The sequence below is a fragment of the Leucoraja erinacea genome, chromosome 31, assembly GCF_028641065.1.
Source record: "Leucoraja erinacea ecotype New England chromosome 31, Leri_hhj_1, whole genome shotgun sequence".
Lineage (NCBI taxonomy): Eukaryota > Metazoa > Chordata > Chondrichthyes > Rajiformes > Rajidae > Leucoraja > Leucoraja erinaceus.
The window spans coordinates 19,746,213-19,770,903 of NC_073407.1; the positions used below are offsets into that span (position 1 = coordinate 19,746,213).

General features: G+C 40.5%; 1 protein-coding gene across 2 annotated transcripts in view; it reads left to right on the forward strand.

Moving 5' to 3' along the window:
- The window catches only part of abl1 (c-abl oncogene 1, non-receptor tyrosine kinase), a 110,116-nt gene that overhangs the window by 36,581 nt on the left and 48,844 nt on the right, over window positions 1-24,691 (forward strand). Inside the window, exon 1 of one of the 2 annotated variants that reach the window (XM_055660200.1) lies at window positions 1,131-1,707. The exons of the other annotated variant lie outside the window; for it this stretch is intronic. Coding sequence (XP_055516175.1) covers window positions 1,623-1,707 — 85 coding nt within the window. The 5' untranslated portion in view covers window positions 1,131-1,622. Of the gene's footprint in view, window positions 1-1,130; window positions 1,708-24,691 lie in introns of those variants that run through there. 2 annotated transcript variants of the gene reach the window in all.

Consider the following 24,691-nt stretch of genomic DNA (forward strand, 5'->3'; position numbering starts at 1 on the left):
GAAACCCATGCGGTCACAAGGGAGAATGTGCAAACTCCACACAGACAGCACAAGGTCAGGATAGAACCTGGGTGTTTGGTAACGTGAGGCAGCAGCTGTTTCAACTGCACCACAGAAATAAAGATTGCCATGAACTTGCACCATTTCCTTAACCTCCAATGCAGAATAGATTCAATAACTTGGAGTATCTGAGCCAAATATGAAATATTGGAATCCAATGGAAAAATAATGATTGGAGAGAGGTAAAAGCCCAGAAAGGTACTGGAGATGTTTTGCAAAATGGTTTAAGATGAGGGAATTAAGTTGATAGTTTGGAGAAGCTGGCAAGTTCTCCCTGAATCAGAATAGATATGATGGAGCGAAAGATAGAGAAAACAGATTAGAAATTTTAACCTTCGTGAAATCCAGGAATATTATGACTATACGTTAAAAGATTAAAGTAGAAGAGTGAATTAAATTATGGATTGGTAGAAAGATCAGGGAAATTTTTCACACACAGAATGAGGGGTGTTTGGAGCTGGCTGCTTGAAAGCGAGTTGGAGCAGAAACTCTCACTGCATTTCAACGCCCTTGAAGAGCTGTAATCTGTTAGGATGTGGGCTGGTAAAGAGGGGTTGGGTTGTATTAACTGGCCCAAACATGATGAGGTGTACAGGTTCCAGAGTAATAAATTTTCTCTGAACCATTAAATCGAATCGGCTAAGAAAGTCCCGACCCAAAAAGTCGTCTGTCCATTTCCCTCCACGAGATGCTGCCTGACCCGCTGAGTTCATTCAGCAGTTCTTTTGCTCGATATTCCAGCATCTGCAGTCTTTTGTGCCTCCATAACGCTAATAATTCGCAGGTTTTGGATCAGCCTCATGCTAGCTCGTTTTTAGCCTTCTGCAAAAGTCAAGAGTCAAGTCGAGCGTGTTTAACTGACAATGGGACAATTATGCAAGTGTTACTTGCAGCAGTATAACGGACTGAAAACAAAATAATATCCGGGCTTGATCGAAGGGCTTTGGGGCGAGTGGAGGGCATTGATTTGTAGACGTTTTGTACAACGTTAAGCAGCAAATGTATCATTGTTCGTATTTTCTCCCTCCCGCACGTAATTTGCCGGAGAGCGAAGACCAGAAACGCAAGAGTGATGTGGCCGTGCTTCGACTGGCTTTTATTAAATCCAGTGTGGGTGGCTCCAGTCTGCTGATGTCACCGATGGAAGCCAGGCAGGAGCTTCAAAGGCCTTCATTGTTGGTTGTGGAGCGTAAGCGAGTCTCCCAGTGCTGGGGTTGTGCATGCGTGGGGTGGGCAGCAGGCTCGGATGTCGTGCCCCGTTTCTCCGCCCCTTCGAAAAACGAATTCCGCTGGAGAACGCTTTCAATAGGATTTGAATCACAGCTACGGGGGGGAAAAAAAAGAATGGGTGCGGCGTGTGTTCGCTAAGTTTCAGACCCGACTGGAAAAAACAACTTAAATCAGTTGTTCACCACTTTCCCCGCGGCTGCTTCTGAGTTTGAAGCGGACAATCCTGGAGCAGGGTTGAAATTGGATTTTTTTTTAATCGAACTCGGGAGACTTTTTAAAAAAGGAAAAGAAGGGGACGAAACAAAAAGACTACTCGAATTGAAGTTTAACAAATGAAAATGCTGGAGATTTGTCGTAAACTGGTGGGGTGTAAATCAAGGAAGACTCTCTCTGCTTCATCCAGCTGCTACTTGGAAGGTAAGATTTTAAGTGCCTTAGGAAATCGGGCAAGTCGAGTGAGAGAGGCCCTGAAGTAAATTCCTGAGCTCTGGAAAAAAAAAATCCTTTTCGGAGGCCTCTGCTCTCGTGTGGGTGAGGAGGGGGGAAGAGAAAGATAGCAGTTTGCGTAAGCACAGACGTAAACAGCACAATTTTGGAAGACATTTTGCTCCTGGTCACCGGAATAGCACTTGTGTTTGTGCCTCACTCTTCCAGGCTCTTGGGGATTTTCCTAAAGTCCAGTTCTGCACACAATTGTATTAAGCTCCACGTACTTCCTTCTTAATTCTTTAACTTTTAAGATATGAATTTTCATAGCCGTGGAAAGTTTTATTTTAAGTGAACCAAAGAAAAAATATAGGGTTATTCGGAGAAAAGTGTAATTCTTTATAAGTCTCTCAGCTCCTCTGAATCTTGGCTTCTTCGTATTGTTTTTATTAATTCTCTTAGTTCATAATACGTTTTACAATCAAGACTTTTTATGGAACTGGTAAAATATCAAATGTGATTTTGGGGGTGCATCACCATTGACACCGCCCAACTGTACGAATTCATGTACTTATCAAGGTACTATCTTGATAAACATCCATCACCTATCTTGAAGGTGATGGATGTTTATGTAAATTATGTTGTGTTGTTGTGTCTTGGGTCTATTTGTTTGTAATGTATGGCTGCAGAAACGGCATTTCGTTTGGACCTCAAGGGGTCCAAATGACAATTAAATGTATCTTGTATTAAATGTATCTTGTACTGAGTGAATGTTGTTCGTTTCGTCGTGATATTTGACTACCTTGAGAGTAAATTAATTTGTCAAATGCCACAACTGTTCAGAACCTCCTTGCTGAATAGGTAATTGCAGACTCATTTTAAGGTTTGAAGTGACTGCTGTGGACATTGATCCCGTCTTGTGGTCATCACTTCCGAAGAGTCCACCAACTAGTTGAACCTTTTGCTTTTAACATGCTGGTCAAGTCAAGTTTATTTGTCACATACACATACGAGATGGTGTAAGTCACAATGGGCTAATCAGTGGCATTGGTTTGAAGGTATCTGGCTAAATCCACAGCATGAATTGTGAAAGATTATTTTTCAATTTGACAGTCAGGGGAAGTTCTCTTAACTCATACCAAAGAAACTCAGTCCCAGTTTTTTGGTGCCAGGTGCCAAAAGGAAGGTTGGCAGAGATAGATTGATACTTGATTAGTACGGGTGTTGGGGATTAGGGGGGAAAAGGCAGGATAATGGGGTTAGGAGGGAGAGATAGTTCAGCCATGATTGAATGGTGGGCTGAATGGCCTAATTCTGTTCCTGCCACTTATGACCTTACATTTTTCAACAGTAGTAGAAATGAGAGATATTCTGATTCAACTAATCATGAGAACTCTAGTTGATTCTATTTTGAAAAGCTATGTTGCAAAATGCTTTTTATAATAACGCACACACTTTGTGTGTTGAATTTAGTCTGAAAACTTGGATTGAATGCAAGCATTAGCCATGTTTTGTGCACTATCATCATCCTCTTCTGAGTCTTGGGTAGGTTCAATTGATTGGTGAAAGGTTCGTCATCTTATTATGGTCTGAGAAGAAGTGACCTGAATGTAACAACTGTCGGAATTTGATACTGAGCTTTATAGGAGTGGACAATGCCCAGGATGCTTGGCAAAATATAAGCTTTCTACATTTTATAATGGAAAATGAGAGCATAGGAGGAGGCTGTGACGTTTTCTAAATCCATTTCAGCTTCATCTGTCTTCCACATGGGCATGCCAAAATGCTCTAGCACTCTACTTGTGTGGAAAAATGTCTGTAAGCAACTTGAAAATAGCAATTTATACTAAGTAACAAGAGAATCAGAAAAGTTAGAAAGAATGGTGGTTAATAAAACTGATACCGTAAAATTGAAGTTTGTGAGAAAAGAGCATTTTGTAGAGATTTCAAGGAGTTTCTAAGCACAAGATATTTGAGCAAATTCAGAGCTAGGGTGGAAATTAATAATTAATGCACAAGATGGGAGAATTAAGAAGTAGGCAGAGATAAGTAAAACGTGTTGGAAAATGCATCACCTAGTCGGTTTCTTTTGCAGTGCATTAATTGCTGTGCAAATTGGTTTTGTTCTGTACTAATAGTGCCCAAACCTGGTGGTATTTATTGGTGCAAGAGAGAGCATTCAGCTCCATGGATTCCATGGCATGTTATTCATCATTTATTTGAAGAAGTAGATAAATAATGACAACTTGGTTAATTTACAGCTCTGTCGGTGCTGTTCTGAAATGTCAATCCAGATTGTATATTTGTGCAGAATAAAGTTTTGAATGCTCAATGTTCTGATGATCATCAGTGCAGCCAAATCTAGTTCTTCAATATTATGGGCCATCTAGTGCCATCTAAGAGGTAATGCCTAGCTTTGCAGCAACAGATTGTATTTATGCATCTTAACGTAGTTAAGCATCCATGGCACTTCAATGAAGAGTTTTAAAACCAAATTGCACCAAGCCACAGGGCATTTGAGGTAATAGTAGTTTATAAGGAGTATGTTAATGAAGGAGGCAGAAGCATAGAGGTTTAGGAGGAGAATTCCAGAGCCTGAGTGCTTGACATTCAAAGGCTTATTCCTAGGCTGCTAAATAAGTTTGTATTTCAATAGAGTGGTTATGAATATACTCAAATCTATGTACTAAAAGCTGAGAAATATGAAAATGCAAGACCAAATATATTGGCAGTTGTAATGGTCAAATGTGTGCCTCCATGTGTAATTCTTTCTTCTGAGTCGGAGTTCTAGTTCTTAAACCGGACTTCAGTACAGTACAAATGGAGTGCTACTCAAAGGTGCCATATCTCTGACAATACACTGAGGCCTGTCTATTCTCTTTAAACATAAGACAAATTCTCCAGCACTGTCTCGAAGGAGAGCTAAAAGCCTTTATGTTGGGATATATTCATTTCTCAATCAAGATGATAGAAAAATGTCCATTAGCTTATCTTATATTTTGTGAGAGCTTGTAGTGTGTACATTGCCATATTGTCTTCAAAGGTATTTGCCTAACTGTAGAAAGAGTTCTGGGTAAACTTGTAACATGATGTTATTTTCTAGATCACTCACGAAAATTAAGTAGTGTGAGCAATGGTCACTGCTCGTAATGTGTCCATGAAAGTATCTATTTTGCACAGCGTGATATTTGGGGTTCATATCCAGAGGTGATAGTGGAAAGAGGCATTTAGACTGGGAAATGAATAAGCAAAGTATAGGAAGGTACAGACCTATCGTGGGCAATTGAGGTTAGGATGGACTGGTGGAGAACATTGACTGGTGAAGCACTGTTGGCTAAGTCAATGCAGTGCAATGTACAGTTGGCATACTCTCTGCAGCCACACTGCGTGGTGGTAAAGAGAATTAACATTTAGGGTAGTATTTAAAAGATACTACAGGTACTAGTCAAACCGGAAGAATATTATATAAGGAGTTTGGTTATTAGCTGCAGAGATTTTGGGTTCACTGTCGTATAAAATTTGTTGTTCTGTGGCCAAGGCTCATGTAAGCATCCTTCTCTTTTACTCTGCACTTTTGGGCATCCTGTTCCGCATCACATAATAGAAAAAAAATGTCTTGCGATTACTCACATTGATGATTGGTATCTAAATGGTGTCAAGTTGGGAAAAGGGAAAGTACAGCGGGATCTGGGGGTCTTTGTTCATCAGTCAATGAAAGTAAGCATGCAGGTACAGCAGGTAGTGAGGAAAGCGAATGGCATGTTGGCCTTCATGACAAGAGGAGTTGAGTATGGGAGCAAAGAGGTCCTTCTGCAGTTGTATAGGGCCCTAGTGAGACCACATCTGGAGTATTGTGTGCAGTTTCGGTCCCCTAATTTGAGGAAGGGCATTATCGCTATTGAGGGAGTGCAGCGTAGGTTTACAAGGTTAATTCCCGGGGTGGCGGGACTGTCATATGCTGAGAGAATGGAGCGGCTGGGCTTATATACTCTGTAGTTTAGACAGATGACAGGGGATCTTATTGAAACATATAAGATTATTAAGTGTTTGGTCATGCTAGAGGCAGGAAACATGTTCCCGATGTTGGGGGAGTCCAGAACCAGGGGCCACTGTTTAAGATTAAGGGGTAAGCCATTTAGAACGGAAACACTTTTTCACACAGAGTTGTGATTCTGTGGAATTCTCTGCCTCGGAAGGCAGGGAGGCCGGTTTCTCTGGATATTTTCAAGAGAGCGTTAGATAGGGCTCTTAAAGATAGTGGAGTCGGGGGATATGGGGAGAAGGAAGGAACGGGGTACTGATTGGGGATGATCAGCCATGATCACATTGAATGGCGTTGCTGGCTCGAATGGCCTATTGTCTAATGCCAGATTTTTGCTGTAACAGGGCGCAAAATGTATTGTTTTCCTGGAGCTAACAGCTGGTTTCAAGTGGTATCGTTTTGAGTGCGTGTGTTTACCTGGCCTGTCAACTGCAGATTCTGGAGGCTCGGGGTCTGGAGGCTCAAGCAGCCTCACAGCAAATGAAATTCTTGTATTTTCCCCCAGCCGAACTTGATTTTGCAAAATCTCTCACAAATAAGCGAGTTCAGTGTCTCTCGTCTCTGCCCCCTCTATCTCCACCCTGACAAATACAAACTTGGAAAAATTAAAAAATCCGACCCAAACTATACTCACTGAATCTACAGCGCTTCGTTCGATTTTTATTTATAGCGTTTGACGTTTGACAAATCCCATGATTTTTTTCGGAATACCAAATTTACTTATTAGTTTGGCCGTCTTTGATGCTGCGGTAAATGTAGAGCTTTACATTAAAACGCTGTGGGGGAAACACTGAAATCTACCCCCAAGGAAGCCTGTTGGCACGTGTGTTGTGGGCAGATGGTTATGGAACAAGTCAAGTCAAGAGAGTTTATTGTCACGTGTCCCAGATATGTCAATGAAATTCTTGCTTGCTGCAGCACAACAGAATATTGTAGGCATACATTCAGATCACACACACACACACACACACACACACACACACACACACACACACACACACACACACACACACACACACACACACACACACACACACACACACACACACACACACACACAGATAAAGTGCAATAGGCTGTTATAGTTCAGAGTGTTCAAGAAGGAACTGCAGATGCTGGAAAATCGAAGGTACACAAAAATGCTGGAGAAAATCAGCGGGTGCAGCAGCATCTATGGAGCGAAGGAGATAGGTCGCGTTTCGGGCCAAAACCCTTCTTCAGACTGTTCAGACTTATAGTTCAGAGTTTGTTCAAAGTTGTGTTTATAGTCTGATGGCTGTGGGGATGAAGCTGTTCCTGAACCTGGATGTTGCAGATTTCAGGCTCCTGTACCTTCTACCTGATGGCAGCGGAGAGATGAGGGTGTGGGTCCTTGATGATGTTGGCAGTCTTTTTGAGGCAGCGACTGCGATAGATCTCCTCGATGGTATGGAGGTCAGAGCCGATGATGGACTGGGCAGTGTTTACAACTTTTTGCAGCCTTTTCCGATCCTGGACGCTCAGGTTCCCGTACCAAGCCACGGTGAAACTGGTTAGCATGCTCTCTACTGTGCACCAGTAGAGGTTCAAGAGCATCCTCCTTGACATACCGACTCTCCGTAATCCTCAGGAAGTAGATGCGCTGATGTGCTTTCTTTATGATTGCATCAGTATTCCGGGACCAGGAAAGATCTTCGGAAATATGCACACACAGGAATTTGAAATTCTTGACCCTTTCCACCATCGACCCGATGATATAAATTGGACTGTGGGTCACCATCCTACCCCTTCCGAAATCCTCAAATACTGAATTCAATTGTCGAGAAACACTCGAGTCTGTCCAAAGGAGGAACTGAAACTGAAGGAGACGGCAATGGGAGATTGTAGGGCAGATTTAAAGAAAGCAATGAAAGAGTAACTTGAAAGAAACCATGGGAGTCCTGCAGTTGTTTTGAATTCCTTTAGATTAATGAAACAATGTAGATGGGAAGCAGCATATATTAGAGTGCAGGTAGACACAAAAAGCTGGGGTAACTCAGGGGGTTAGGCAGCAGTGGAGAGAAGGAATCGGTGACGTTTCGGGTCGAGACCCTTCTTCAGACTGATAAGTCTTTTTCAGATCAGTCTGAAGAAGGGTCTCGATCCAAGATGTCACCTGTTCCTTCCCTCCAGAGATGCTGTCTGTCCCGCTGAGTTACTCCAACTTTTTGTGTCCACCTTCGATTAAAACCAACATCTGCAGTTCTTTCCTACACATATTAGAGTACAGTTGATTACCATTGCAGTCTACCTTCTTCCATTCATTGTTACATTCAGTTGCCTTTGTCTTACTTTTCTCAGCATAAACATTAATTACTTGTGATGATGTTCAAATACAGACTTATTCCTATTATTACCGTATTACCTATTCCATCGCCCCATAGATGCTGCCTCACCCGCTTAGTTTCTCCAGCATTTTTGTCTACCATCAAATACAGACTAAAGTGTATGAACATATTTTGATTGACTTTCTCATACGAAAGCAGTTCTGTCTTGAAATTCAAATGCTACAAATGAATTTCCTTAGGATTGCAACCTTGCAATGCAACCTTGCGGTGTAATCTAAGGAAATCGCTAGTCTTATATTAAGGGAGCGCTGTGTCGTTGGAGATGTTCACACTCAAGTGTGATGTGAACCATTTCATTTGCTTTCCCAAATAACTGCTGAAAATCCTGCACCATGAGAACTAGGATTCTTGTGTTCTGACATAGTTCATCACTTTCCTAATGTGGTATTTTCCTTTGCCACACAGAGCTTTTTTTATCCTTTGCTCCTCCACATTCTTTCTGTACATCTCAAATCTAATTGCTTTTTGTTCTGATTAGAGAGTGTGACTAAAATGTTAACACAGTCTCTGTGCCAATGTTTCCTCTCTGTGAACTTTTGAGCATGTTGTTTTTATTTCATTGTAACTGCAGCCTCGTTTCACCGTTGCTTTTTCAGGAAATTACCATGTGTAAAATGTCACTGCTCATTATTAAATGTTTTTGACCTATTGAAGGATGTATTACGGGACTGTCAAAATATTATCTTGCTTTAGTTGCTGTCACAGATTTCCTCTTGTTTTGTAATTCTTTGGAGATGATCTGCAGAACTGGCAGTGATTTTGTGAGGAACTCCTTTGTACCGTAACCTCAGTGCTTGCTTCATTAAAAACTTGAAATTAATATTCATGACAAAACACGGAAGACTGAGGAATTTTAATTGCCAGTGTTTCCACCCTGATGCTGTTCTAGACATAGAATGATAAAGTAACAGCACAGAAAATGTTGATTAGGCAGTGCTGAATCTTTACCAGGGCACGCCAATCAATCCCAGTCCCTGCTCTTTCTCCTGTTACCCTGAAAATATTTAGTGAGCACTGCTTTTCTTTTTTTCTGAATTTGCTTAAATTCTTTCACGTTGTCTATTCTAAAAAATGTTTACCTCAAATTGTTGATCACATATTTGTGTTCTGGTTATCGATCCTCATATGGTCGTGTTTTTGAACTTGCAGTAGAGATGGAGGATTGTGCACTGGAGGGTTGAATGTGCTTGCAGCAAAATATGCACAATTTCTACTACCAATAACTACATTTTGATCTGGTGATTTATATGGTTTACAGGAAAATTTGTCGAGGATGTTTTTTAATGCTCTGCAGATCTATATAGAACTGCGCTGAAGTCGTTGCACCCTTTATTCAGCCGAGAAAGTGCTTATTATTGAAAAGGGGAATCTGAGATATTATGGAAGGCATGCTTGATATTTAAATAGTGCTTTATGTCTGTATGTAATTTGTGCATTGAATTCCTTTGTATTAAATGATTTGATTACTATCTAAATGGCAGGCTTGAACTTTGCTTCTCAATGACATGCTAGTTTTTCAGTTTTAAATCATGCTCGTCAATGTTTTGTCTTTACAAGTATTGGGTGTGACGATGAGCTATAATTTTAAAGGTAATTAAAGACTTGGGGTAGGAAATGGGTGTGTTATGCTACAGGTGTCCAAGTCGTGACACTTTGCCAGGCATCACCAGTGGATATTGTCACCCTCCAAAAACTTTGATTTAATGTCAACTTTCAAAGGCTTTGATTTGTCAATTTCATTTTTTTTAGGTTGGAAGCGCTTGCCTCAAATTTCAGAAATGTTATACGTTTACTTTTCCCGTGTATGTTCTGTCATCGAGGTACCAGTGCAGCCAATCCCAAACCCTGAAACTAGTAGTTCATAAACACAAGCAGAAGTTAGTTCAATCTTGGGGCTGATTAGAAGGCAGCGTCTGACAGTTTTATAGCTTTGCTGGGTTGGGGAGGCGTTGCTCAAATAACAGGTTAGCAAACAAAGGATTTGCAAGGCAGAAGTGGCATTCAGCACAACTGTTCAATGTTAACTTTTATGGGCTGCATGAACCAATTCCCACTGTGCTTCTCATCTAATGTGAAGATATGAAGCTTGGAAGTTTCTCATCACAAATGAGGGCGGGAGTAGCTTGTCTGACCCTTCAAGCCTGCTCTATTATTCATCGAGATTATGACTGAGAATTTCTTCCAGCACCATCTCAATATCCATAGATTCCCTAGCAGGGAGAATTAAGATACTATGCCCAGAAATCCATTCATTTCTGTCAGAAATTAACAGAGTACCTGAGCTTCTACAGATGTCTGAAGAAGAGAATGCCAAAAGATCAGCGTCCTCTTAAGTGAATAAACTTTCTCTTATCTCAATCCTAAATGTCCCACCTCGTATTGTATCCCTTGATCGAAATGCAAAGTGCTGGGTTAGGTAGTATCTATGGAGGGAATAGACTGGATATTTAGAACTGAGATGAGGATAACATTTTTCACAGTTATGAATTTGTGGAATTCTCTGCCTCAGAAGGCAGTGGAGGCCGATTTACTGGATACATTCAAAAGAGAGTTAGATAGAGCTCTTAGGGCTAGCGGAATCAAAGGCTATGGGGAGAAGGCAGGAACGGGGGAGTGATTGTGGATGATCAGCCATGATCACATTGAATGGTGGTGCTGGCTCAAAGGGCTGAATGGCCTAATCCTCCTGCTCTTATTGTCTTTGTATCTATGTATGCATTTGGCAGAAATCCTGGGGGGGGGGAGGCGTGTGTGTCCCCCCCCATGTTTTGAGAGGTGGGGGGCCAATCCCCCACCCCATGTTTTTTGACTTGGGCGCTACAGACAGTCCCAGACCAGCTCGCCTCCCCCTGGGACTGGTTGTAGCACCCAGGTCGCCTGCATGTCCCGGGACTGGCTGTAGCGCCCAGGTCAAGTCGGCTTGCCTGCCACACACTCCAAACACGTGCAGTTTAAGTCCTTTGGCAAATTGTGTGATTGCTGGTTGGCGCGGTCACGGTGGGCCACAGGACCCCAGGTCCTGGACTGGCTCTAGCGCCCAAAATAATTGGGGGGGAAAAATACGCCTGCGGGGCGGATCTAGCTGGTTGGGCCGTAGGTTGCCAACCCCTGTCCTGGGCAGGCCCCCCCCCCCCCATGTTTTAAAAACGATTTCCACCCATATTTGTAAGTATCTATAATATGCTTCGGATCTTCTTCTGACCCTGACACTCCTAGACACCCGGCCAATGGAAAAATCCTTCCTGCATCTAGTCCATGGGACATTTTTTAGAGTTTTTGATGAAATGTTTTGTCTTAATCTGTAAAGAATACATTTCACTTTCTCCCCCCTTTTTCAGCAAACCTACCAACCCGGATGTTACATGTGGATTGTTACAAGTGTATCCGTTCTTGGGCAAGGAGACTAAAACAATAGGCAAGCTCCCCTGTTATTATAACTGTTTAGGTAATGGAAATTCGGGCTTTGAGTTCACAAATCTCGACCCAAAAAATAGGAATAAAATTTGCTTTTTTCAAAATTAACGTGGAATAAAAAGTAAATACCAATTTTTTTTTTCTTTTTTTCCTCACATTCATTTCTTGACACATGCGCAGGTGATGCTGCTTCGCATTGGGGAAAGTTGCAATATGGACTGTTTTCTCGGAATGTAAAACCCACCTATCCCCAATAACGCAGGGTAATCTACACTGCAGGTGAGATCTCACCATAGCCCTACCTAATGGCAAGACTTCCTTACCCTATCAATATTTTTTTGTCCTCGGCTATTTCTTAGCTCGACCCAACAGATTCCAATTCTGCATCTTTATTGTGTATGTCAAGATCACTTCAAGCAACTGTACTAATCTTATTTGTTAATAATGTTAACCAACCCCGTTTTCCTCTCTGTCTGTCCTTACTCATTGTTGAATATCCTGGAATCTTAAGTTTCCAGCTTTGGTCATTCTGGAGCTATGTTTTTGAAACATCAATTTGCTTCTGTCATTAAATCATTTACCTTGTTAGGAATGCACCAAGAATTCAGCTTAGAATTTTGTCATGTTAACATTTTTCTAAACATTAGTCTCAAATTTCCTCCGAGCCACTATTTTTGTATGCCCTCCGGCAGTGTGTAACATGTGGTTTAATTTTTTCATTAAATCTAATGAATCAATCTTTCAAGCCATTCCATTTGCCAATAGCATTGATGTTTTTCATCAGCTTTGAGGGTCAGTTTGAAATTCGTAGAAATATCGTTAGCTATTGGTCATGCTGTTACTTTTGGTTTTGCAAAGCAGTTGTGTCTAGATACTGACTGATTTCGCCGATACTTTGGCAATAAATAAAGAAACTTGCACAAGCAGAAAATACCTTTAATGTGGAAAAACAAGTCTTGACAATTCAAGACAGAAAACGAAGAGTCAAGAAGATGTGATTGTAGCTCTTTGAATCCTGGGATTAAGAGTGGGACAGGAAGATTTTGCCTCTTGAGCTATGCATTGTGGCTGCATGTTAATACATGAATGTTCAAAGACATTTCTCAAAGTGATTATAAATTCCTGCAATAACTACATTTTCACAATCCTGCATCTCAGATGTGGAATTGGATCCTGTTGTGAACAGAAAAATATGTACTTAACATTTTATTTGGCTTCTCTATGATGGGGTAGAAAAAATTATGTTATGAAAATTCAATTGTATGATGGAGAAGGTTTATAGCTCCAATGGTATTTGACATTTGATTCTATAAAGCTATTACAAAAAGTAAAATAAAATAATTAAATGTAGAAATAAGAATGCTCCTATGGTACATTCTTCCGAAGCCCTCTTGTCTGAAGCTTGACATGGATAATGGATAAATTATGTGTTGCAGAATATTATGCAACTGACTGCAGATAGCAAAGAAGGGACACTGGACACTTTCAATTAAAAAAAAAAAAACAACAAAGGATTTTGAGTAAAGTTGGGAGAAGCAGCTCAAAGTTAATAAATATTGCTTTGTTAAATATAAATTTTAAATGTAGGAAGCACTCAGCTAGTTAAACCAAGTGTAAAGATTTTCACAGAAGGTCTTTTCTCAGTATGTCACAACTATGAGATTTAAATGTTCTCTGTGGAGTTGCGTTTGTAACTACTGAGACCTGTCACCTATTTCAGTTTATAGTTCCACTTTGTAGCATCTGCATTATTTTACCTTTGTTGTTTAGGCTTTGTACAGAAGAATCAGAAAAGAAGGCTCTTGACCCGAAACGTCACCTATTCCTCTCCAGAGTTGCTGCCTGTCCCACTGAGTTACTCCAGCTTTTTGCATCTCCAGCATTTTTTTGGGGGGTGGCAGGCAAAGAGTTTTGGGACTACAAAAGAGAGCAAAACGTTTTGTTTTGTAGGGTGTTGTTGTTTTTCCACAAACAGAACATATTTTCATGCAAAAACAAGTTTTGACAATTCACCGCCATGATAGAATATATCTTTTGCAATCTCCATCACATAGTGCTGTAAATGCCAAGTCCTTGGCTATATTAAAACAACTAGGCTGATAGATTGTTAGACTTTGAAGTCATGTATGAATACAGGGTTCTGTCAACCTGGTCTCCATGACTGACCAGTCATGCCCTAAATGAATTAAAGGGTGTATAGCCTACTTTTATTGCTTATGAAAGGCTTGCAGCAAAAATAAAACAAGGTTGAAATCACCATGTTTAAGTAAAATTTACTCGGTCCCATCACAGCAATCCTTTCAAACAAAATTGGGTACCATGTTGCATTGGGGAATATGGCAATAAGCTTGTTCAAAGTGTAGATCTCAAGCTGTCTCTTGCAGGAACAGCGAAAGGCATAGAGATTGAAGGAAGGAATTCCAGCTCGCTGTAAAATTGCCTGAAAGCACGATTGCTGATAGTGGCGTGATTAAAAATGTCAGAATTGGGATTCAATGTTGTTCGAATTATTTTTCATGCCAAGCCTGAAAGCTTACGCTACTGTCACTCTTTTCCATTATTCCATTTTCATTTGCTATTGGCACACAGTTCAGCAATCTGTCAAATAGATCCTATAAAAAATTAGGAATTACATTTTGACCAACTGTGAGGAAAAAGAATTAAGATTCTCTCATCGGAGGCTTCCACAGTAAAGCTTCCTGTCGAGTGATTCATTAAATTCCCCTAGCCCACATTTAACTTGCACATCTACAAGTAAAAAGGAGCAATTTAAAGAACACAGTACTCTTCATAATGTTTGGGACCAAGACCCATCATTTATTTATTTGCCTCTGTACTCCACAATTTGAGATTTGTAATAGAAAAAAATCACATGTGGTTAAAGTGCACATTGTCAGATTTTAATAAAGGCCATTTTTATACATTTTAGTTTCACCATGTAGAAATTACAGCAGTGTTTATACATAGTCCCCCTCACGTCGGGGCACCATAATGTTTGGAACACAGCAATGTCATGTAAATAAAAGTAGCCATGTTTAGTATTTTGTTGCATATCCTTTGCATGTAATGACTGCTTGAAGTCTGCGATTCATGGACATCACCAGTTGCTGGGTGTCTTCTCTGGTGATGCTATGCCAGCCCTGTATTGTAGTCATCTTTAGCTTGTGCTTGTTTTGGGGGTTAGTACCCTTCAGTTTCCTCTTCAGCATATAAAAGTCATGCTCAATTGGGTTCAGATCGGGTGATTGACTTGGCCACTCAAGAAATGGCCATTTTTTAACTTTGAAAACCTCCTTTGTTGCTTTAGCAGTATGTTTGGGACCATAGTCTTGCTGTAGAATGAACTATTGGCCAATGGGTTTTGAGGCATTTGTTTGAACTTGAGCAGATAGGATGTGTCTATACTCTTCAGAATTCATTATACTACTACCATCAGCAGTTGTATCATCAATGAAGATAAGTGAGCCAGTACCTTCAGTAGCCATGCATGCCCAGGCCATAACACCCCAACAACTGTGTTTCACAGATGAGGTGGTATGCTTTGGATCTTGGGCAGTTCCTTCTCTCCTCCATACTTTGCTCTTGCCATCACTCTGATGTAAGTTGATCTTTGTCTCATCTGTGCACAAGACCTTTTTCCAGAACTGTAGTTGTTCTTTTAAGTATTTCTTGGCAAACTGTAACGTGGCCATCCTATTTTGGTAGGATGTAACTTGGCCATCCTATTTTTGCAGCTAACCAGTGGTTTGCATCTTGCAGTGTAGCCTCTGTATTTCTGTTCATGAAGTCTTCAACAGACAGTGGTCAATGACAAATCCAACACCTGACTCCTGAAGAGTGTTTCTGATCTGCCGGACAGGTGTTTGGTGATTTTTCTTTGTTATAGAGAGAATTCTTCTGTCATCAGCTGTGGAGGTCATCCTTGGCCTGCCAGTCCCTTTGCGATTAGTAAGCTCACCAGTGCTCTCTTTCTTCTTAATGATGTTCCAAACAGTTGATTTTGGTAAACCTAATGTTTGGCTGATGCCTCTAACAGTTTTATTCTTGTTTCAGTCTCATAATGGCTTCTTTAACTTTCATTGACACAACTTTGGTCCTCGTGTTGATAAACAGAAAAAAAGTTTCCAAAGGTGATATAAAGTCTGGAGGAAAGACTAGATGCTGTGAGCTCTCTTATACACGCATTAAGGAGGCAATGAAACACACCTGAGCAATTCAAATGCCTGTGAAGCCATGTGCCCCAAACATTATAGTGCCCTGAAATGGGAGTAGACTATGTATAAACACAGCTGTAATCTCCACATTGTGAAACCTAAATGTATAAAAATGGCCTTTAATAAAATCTGACAATGTGCACTTTAACCACATGTGACTTTTCTCTATTAAATATCTCAAATTGTGGAGTACAGAGGCAAATAAATAAACAATGGGTTTTTGTCCCAAACATTATGGAGGACACTGTGCCGACAATACATATGTCTGCAGGATATTAGAGCATGTTGCTGGCCTGACTGTTCCATTAGCTTGCAGTCTTGTTGCTGTTCAGAGTCCCTTGAGAAAACTGAATTGAAGGCTAGTTCATAAATTGTTGCTTTGGTTTAATACCAATGAATTCACTTACTTTTTATTTAATCCCTGAAATTGTTTCACGAGTTTATTTAAAAAAATTTTTTTTTTTTAAATGAAAAATAAAAATAAAAAGATTTAGTGTCAAAGATAGCAGGGACCAGTTTGAAGCATCCAGCTACTGGGTTCCAACCTGAACAAAGTTCAGCGTCACAGTGGCAAAAGAGAATCTCACTTGAATCAGTTGTCATGTGTAGAACAGCAAAGTATAAATCTTACAGAACAGAACAATGAATGATAAGAACTGTGCAAAGGAAGAGTAAAACTTGTTTACTGGGGATACTTGTTTACAAATCCTATTTTTCCAACTTTAAATCTTTGTGATAGATGCCTACAATTAAGCCTTTAATAGGGAATAGATTTTTTTAATTGAAATTTTGAATTGGAATGGTTTTACTGTATTTGCAGGTCACGTCTAATTCTAATTGATTGCAAAGTGAAGGACAAATTCTACTGGTCAACAATACCTTATTCCTCAACAGTTCTAGTAAGATAGTTTATTGTTCATTCCATCCAGTATTCTGAGGTTTACTCTCGAAAGTGCTGATTTTTGGCCTAAGTTTTTAAGCATTGTCTAGTAATTATTTGAATTCGAGTTGATTATTGTCAAACAGAAAAAGCTGGAGCTGTGCATTAGAACAGGTAGTATCTCTCGTGAGACAAATAGAATGAATATTTTAGTCAAATGTGCTTTTCTTGTTTGGTCTGCATTGGTCTGTGTTCCCAGAAGAATGAGAGTGATAATTTAAACTCTTATATGCTTCATCCACTGGATTGGTTAAACAAATGATGTTGTCCCTTGCTTGTACTTAAAAAGACAATGGAGGCCATTTAGCCCATCATGCCCGCCCCAACTCGCAATGTTGGATCCCATTAGTTTCATTCCCTCACTCCATTACTCTTGCAATTTATTCTCCTCCATTTATGCCCATTAAATGCCCATTTTTGATTCTTTAATATTAATCTACGAAAAGGAATAATTTGTAGTAATCAACTAATCTACCAACATGACACTGCATCACTGCCATCCATGGACCCATATCCAGTCCTGACGTTTGGTGGTGTGCTGTGTTTGTACACCACAAGATTTGTCCATGTGCTCCAGTCTCTCATCCCAAAGACTTTCTGGTAGATTAGTTGGCAGCTTGTTCACAATGGTCCAGTTATGGTGTCGCCAAGGCCTTGTAGAATTGGGAGAAAAAATATATTACTTGAGTCAAATCCACAGGCACGAAAGGCCAATGCATTATTTGCCTTCCTAATTGCCAACTGCACCTGCATATTGGCTTTCGGTGTAATGGACAGAAAAAGTCTGGGAAACAATAATTTTTTCAAAATTTAAATTTAAGGCCTACATGTTTGCTATTTTACTGATGTAAATCTCTTTTTTTTTTAACACAGATTGTATTCCACCTGCCATATTTTTGTCCACTTACTTAACTTGTCTATACCCGATTGAAACAAGTTTATATCCTATCATTCTCAGTCAGCAAATGTGGAAATGTTTCATTTTATATCTTCTTTGATGTAGAAAGAAACTGGGGTGTGATTATTGTGCATATAAGGACATGACTGTTGGTCTTTTGACAAAAATCAATGAACCCACTGGAATAGTATGATCAGCCATTTTCATGGTTGTAATGGTGTCATAGTTTGTATATTACACAGACATTGCTATATACCCCCAGACTGCTTGTGCCTGAACTGCCATTTTAAGAATAAATGCTGATGCACCACAGCAAATATCAGCTGCCTTTGATTTCTCCTTGTTTACTTTTACAGAATTAATTTTAGGAGATTCAAGCTAAGGTTTAAATAAATATTTCCTCGGTAAGAAAACTATTTTTAAAAACATGAGATTTATTGTGTGCATAGACACCCCAGGTTCTCTGCCTGTTATTATGTGTCCTGAGCTGACTCTTGTTAGACTTCTGGGAAGTTAATACTTCAAGCAAAGAGCACCCTACACATGATGTTTACGGATATGCACATATTTACTAGTATATAATGTGTAATTTTATTTATGTTGCATGATAATATCATTACATCCTGGAATCACATGGCTTAATTACATAACTATATACATTTTCACTAAAATCAGAGTATGCTGCATCCCTGAGTGTACATGTAGGTTTAATAAATATTTTCAGAGATGTTGTAGTGGGGACTGGCAGGACTCCAGCCAAAAACTAATCGGACGCGAGTTGTGTGCACTTGACGAGTTTATTCTCTCCAATACAGCTCCTTACTCCCTCAAGGTCACGGGCGTTGCCCGGCCTTAAATACCAACTCGGGTACCGACCCCGTGACTAGCGCCTCCCACACCAAGACGCCGCCCTCTAGAGCAGATGGTTCGTTGTGCCCTTGGGTTGCAACCAGGTGCCGCCACATAACCCCACCCCCCAGAACCAGAGGCACCGAACCGGACGGGACGCCAAACGAAGCAGCCCGAACGCATAGATACAATCCCACGCCCCGGGGGCTTGCTTGGTTCGGAATAATCTCCGGGAGCCCGGGACGGCGGATGCCCACGACGGGCAATGCGCTGACCTCCGCCCCGGTGTCCACCAAGAACCTGAGCCCCGTGCGCCGGTCTCAGACATACTCGATGGATCCTGCCGGCCACCGCGGTGACTATCGGCGGCCAGAGCTGCTGTTTCCCGGAAATGAACATGGCTGGCAGCATTGGCGGGCTGCTGAACCCCAACGCTGGTGGTAAAAACACCACATCCTTCTCCTTGGATCTCCTGGATCCTGCTCAGCCATCCTTCTCCTGTGCCACTTGTCTGACTCTAGCAGCTATGAATTGTAAAAAGAACAAATGAACTTGGCTCCAAAGACCTCTTCTTGGTTGATCAGATATCCCTCAATACCTATAAATGCAAAAACATGTAAATTCCAGTTTTAATGTTACAATTGGCCCAACATTAATTACTTGCAGGGAAGAATGTTCCAGACTTCTGTCCTTCGTTTTTCCTAACAGTACATAAAACACTTCTTGCATTTTTTGCAGCCATAAAGAAGTTATTTTCCTTTATACATATTTATATTGTAGCTGATGTTGGGTTCCTTAGGTGCTAAAATATATTTTATTCCTTGTGTTTTGATTTTAATTTTCAAGAGAAAATAACTTGGACAGAACCTTATCTCCGTTCCAGAATGATTTCCGACAACTAACGCATACTGGAAAGAGACTGGAGTAAAAATGCAACTACTGGAAAAACTCGGCATCGATTGAGGCAAGGGCATGGTTGATCTTTTGGGTTCAGACCTTGCATCCAGACTGGGTGTACAGAAAAGAAGGCCAGCATAAGATGTGAGAGAGCGGGATGCGACATAGTCTGGTGGATGATAGATGAAACCAGATGATGGGCTGTTGGTGCCAGGTGGGAGAAGGAGTAGAGGAGTGCTGAGACCGAGACTAGTAGGTTAAAAGTGGAAACACAAGAAATAAACATTGGCAGATGGAGCCAGGGAGGGGTAAGGATAGAGACAGTGGTTAGATCATAAGAGAGGGATGATGGGTACATGGAATCAGGTGGGAAACAGAACAGGAAAAGTGAATAGAGGGAGAAAACTCCATGGTAGCTGGGTATGTGGTTGATGGGCAGATGGAAGATGTAGCATGTAGTGGTGGAATCCCAGAGAACTGTTGGAAGTGGTGAAGGATGATATTCTGGAAACAGAGGCTAACAGGGAGAAATGTGAGAACCAGAAGAGCTCTATCTCTATTCTGCCTGGGGAGAGGAGGATGGGGGAATGAGAACAGATGTGAGGGAAATGGAGGAAATGCACGCAAAAGAACCAACTGCAGTGAGCAAGCCATATTTTCTGGAGGGTGTAATTTCAGAAATCATAGTAGCGTAGACAGAGAAACTGAGAATAAGGGATGACATCCTTACTATTGTAGCTCCATCTCTACTGCATCTTTTCTCAAGATGGGGATTTCTGTTCTATGACTTCTTGCATGACCTCCTTCAGAAATTGTGGCTTCTCCAGCCATAGTTGATGGAGCCCTCGCATGCACTTCCTCCATTTCCCACTCGTCTCCTATCACCTCTTGCCCCAATCCTCAAACTGAATAGAAATCGAGTTCCCCGGCCATGAGCTTTTACCCCCATTAACCTCCATGCATAGCCTATCATCCTTCAACACTTCCACCAGCTCCAATAGGACCTGCCACCAGCCACATCTTCTGTTCTGCCCCATTTCAGCTTTCCGCAGAAGGCAGTTTATCCATAACTACCTGGTCTGTTTATACTTTCCCTTCCCACCTTCCCATTTCCATCCTTAGATATTTTCCCCTGAAAAGAACGGAGGTGTAACACTTGCCACTGCAACGCCACCTTCCCTCACCAGAGAAGACCTAAACTGCACTTCAATGGGGTGTAGCAAGAGAATTCACGTGCACCTTTTCCATATTAGTCTGTTGTATTTGGTGCTCATGGATGCGGTGGCTTCTATGTTGACATGACCAAGCATCATTTGGATCATCATTCTGCAAAACACCTAGCTTCTGTCTGCAACAGTCATCTCAAGTTTTCAATTGCATATCGCTTCATTACCCTCCCTATTCCCACATTGACCAGTCTGTTCTCTACCATCTTAACTGCCACGACGAGGCCAGGCGCAAAGTGGGATAACATCTCATATTTCACTCGGGTAACCTGCACCCAATGGTTGAAATGTTTAATTTTCCAATTTAAGGTTGCCCACTCCCCATGTTCCTTTCCCATTCCCACTTGTCCACCCAGCATCTGTGTCTCTGTTCACCTTTTCCATTCCTTCCCAGCATCTGCACTGCAGTCTCTTGTGTCTCCATTGTATAGAGGTTATTCCATCATAAACCACACTGACCATGAATTCAAATAAATGAACTGTCTTGATTATATTGGCAAGCTGTTGGTCAGATCAACACACTGCCTAGCTAGGATCCAGCCTTTGTGAGCTCTGTGGCCTTGTGTAACCCGACATCTGGAAAGTGATTTTTGCTCGGTTCAGTCTCAAAACATTGCGGCATTATCAGTAGTTCCATTATTGACCATCTTTTTTATTTCAATGGAAAATCCAAAGGTCTGAAGTGATGTGCGTAGCTTAATTTCTCAACATTAAAGCAAAAATCGCGTGCATTTACCCGACAATGACAGCCAGACCGTGTAAAACTGAGAACTACTTTTAGTCCTGTAGGGTGTTCCTGTATATACATGCCACAAGTCTGTGGCTTTTCACTATTTTATCTGTTTGAGAGACTAGAACTGGTTTCCCCTCAGTTGTGATTTGTGATAACCTAAGGTGCCAGTGAATAGTTTTAGTTCCTGCTGCAGGATTGCTTGTCTAGTTGTTTCTTGTATATCTTAAAGCTCTTTGTTAGTTCTGGAATCCTGCCTTTTACATGGAGGGAGTGAGAGGGGTGATTGAAATCTGACTGCCCAATTACAAACTCAGTGTAGTGGTACATGCGGCCACCCCTCACGTTACAGGTGGGGTGGCGTTCCTAGAAAATGGGCTGTATAGCAATTTTCCACTATACAAAGCCATGTCATCTGCGGGCATGCTTCAAGAAACGCAGGTTGAAGAAAATTAATTTTGTTAATTTTTATTTATGTTTTTACCTCATAAATACTGAGTGACTGTTATTCTGTGTCTAATTTGTGGGTAGTGATGTGTGAATTCTGTATGAGCAAATATCTGTAACCAAATAGTCATAACCTGGGGGTTGCCTGTACTGCTGGTTGGATTTTGCAGCAACCCTGGTTGGATTTTGACTTCTGATGCACCCGCATGGAATTTGCACATTCTTCCTGTGACCATGTGTTTCCTCCCACATCCCAAAGACATACTGGCTGTTAAGTGAATTTGCTGTGTGATTTATTCTTTGTGTAGGTGGGTGGTGGAGCTCATAACCATATGTGAGAGAATAGGTTACAGGAAAATAATTGGGGGAATAAGATTGATGGCATTGTTTTGACAACTGGTGTGGACTTTAATAGGTGGGAAGGCCTCCTATATCATAAGAAAATATGAATATTATGCTTAATCCTTTGGAGCTTAGCTACCATTGTAATGTAGGAATACAGACTGGATAGATCTAGGGAAGATTGAGTGCTACAAAAATAGTATACTGGCTAATAAATCAGGAATTTGGGAGAAACATGTATCCAGTTTGTAGTGCAGGTATACCACTGCACATGGGATGTTTAAGAGGAATCTAGATAAAGACTAGGCAAAAACAATTTGAAAAATATGCTGTTTGGTTGATTTAAGATACAGTGGGAGGAGATATATGTGCCCTATGATTTCTAGTCTAAGAAACCTACCATTTTAAAAGGAAGCCTGAATATCTAGGGTAGTCAGAAATGTGAAGATAAAAAGGCCTGTTTATATCAGTGACTCACTGGGAATAAATGAACATCCAACACAGAATAATTTACTGCACAACAGGTAATAACATTGCTCTCACATAGCACCAGTGCTATCAAATTACATTACAGCAAAATAAGCTATTTTCTTTTTTTTTTTTAAAGGATTTTGCACTTTGATGTAACTGTTGTATAAATATTATAAAGACCCATGCACACTGGTCTGATATCTGTTCCAACAAATACAGTCAACTAACGATAACATTTTTTGATGAATGGAATGTTGAATTTGAAGGGCTTTGTTCTAAAATGCCATCATGGCTGTTGCAAGGTGCTCAACTCTCACACAAGTGCATTTAACATTGATTCTTAAGCAAGTGATTCAAAACAAAAGTTTGCTACAGATTTTGGTTTCTTCTACCCTGGCTTAAATATGAAGCTTAATTTATTTGGCACATTGGAAAGAAACCCAGAGGATAAATTTAGTTTTGAATTCCAAATTACTGCTGAACTATAATTATTGCATTGCACATATCATTATGAATTAAGCTTTGAAACAAACTGGTCTGGAGGTAATGAATCCCATATTCAAAGACTAGCATTCCACTCCCTTATTCTTTCAAAATAATGTAGAATATTTCTAGTATTTACCAAAAAAAATTAGAGTAATGGGTTTCAAAATTAGCTTAATCAGTTTCACAGCTGCTAGAAATGCAGTTATTACTATTTCAGTTCAAGATTGCATGGCATTGATCATCCACAGGAAGCCTTGTCAAAATGTTGCTGGCGACCTTTTGGATTATTGGATAAAAGTAATGTCCAGCTGCTTTGGGTATTTCCAGATCTCAACCTGTACAGTGGAAAATGTAATGCCACTTTTGGGGAAAGAAGTGAAATGTTTGAGTTAAGTCCAAGTACATTATTCATGAATTGCTAGCACTCTGCATGAGATTTATCACAGAAACTTGTCAGAAAGCCCAAATGGTTTAGACCAGAAATTATGGTGTTCATCTCTTGATTTTTGAGCAACCAGAGCTGCTGTTATATAGTAACCTTAATGAGGTATTGTGGAGTCTTATAAAACAAAAAAATGACAGCTAATTATGTGGGAGATATTAGAATGGGAGACCAGAAGGCTGGTCAAAGAGGGAAGTTTTTAAGCAGCAATAACAACAATGATGGAAAGAGGGTTTTGGTGAAGGGATTAGATTGCTTTGGCCCTAAATAGCAAAAGACACAGTGACCAATGTAGAACAAATCAAATCTGGGATAGGCCAAAGCGGGATTTTAAAGAATGCAGTTTGTAAGGGGTTGGACGCTGAAGAAGGTTTTGGAGAAAGGTAGAGGAGACTGCATGGAAGAGGTGACAATCAGGGTTACCATTTTAAGACTGAGGTGCTAGTCATTCAGCATGGGATTTCAAGTATGGGATGCCACAGGAGTGGAGTTTGATGAACCATAGTACATCCAGTATTAACTGATAAGAAAAAATATGGGTGTCGGGATGTAATTTTGCTTTTTGTGAGCATAAATATTGGAATCATTAATCAGGGGATGAAAGGCGGATAGTTACATTTTGTCATGAATTTTAAATTTTGGAGCTGTTCTATCACGATTGAGATGGGAAGCAAACTTCGAAATGGGAAGTTGCAGGACAAATCCTAAATGTTATATATTTTGAAGATATGTTACAGCCACTCAGAACGATATAAAACCATATGGCATATAATATAAATGAAAATCTGAGAAGGGCACAAGGCCCCTTGAGTTGACTACACTTAATAATATTGTTTGGTTGATATTTCGTCTCATTTCCTCTTTTGCACACAAAATTCTTTCTTTGATATACGTTTAAAAATCTCTAGCTTTGATTGTACAAAGTGGTGTTGAATTGTGGTTTCCATACTTAAGAGGGCTGCAAGCAGTGAATGAATAAAATTCTGCTTATCTTTTTGGTAATCTCCGGCTGCTACAGTGCAGTGCGCTGATTGACCCAAGGGCCACAGGTTGAGAGCAATTGTGGAATTAAGTTATGTTTGCTCAATTTGTCAAGATTCATTAGTGGTTAAGTATTGTGAGATGTGTGCAAATTGCATGTCACAAAATGTTTTAAAAATGTGCCAGGTGACTAGTTTTCCTTGTGTTGCTTTGATATAAAATATGACAAT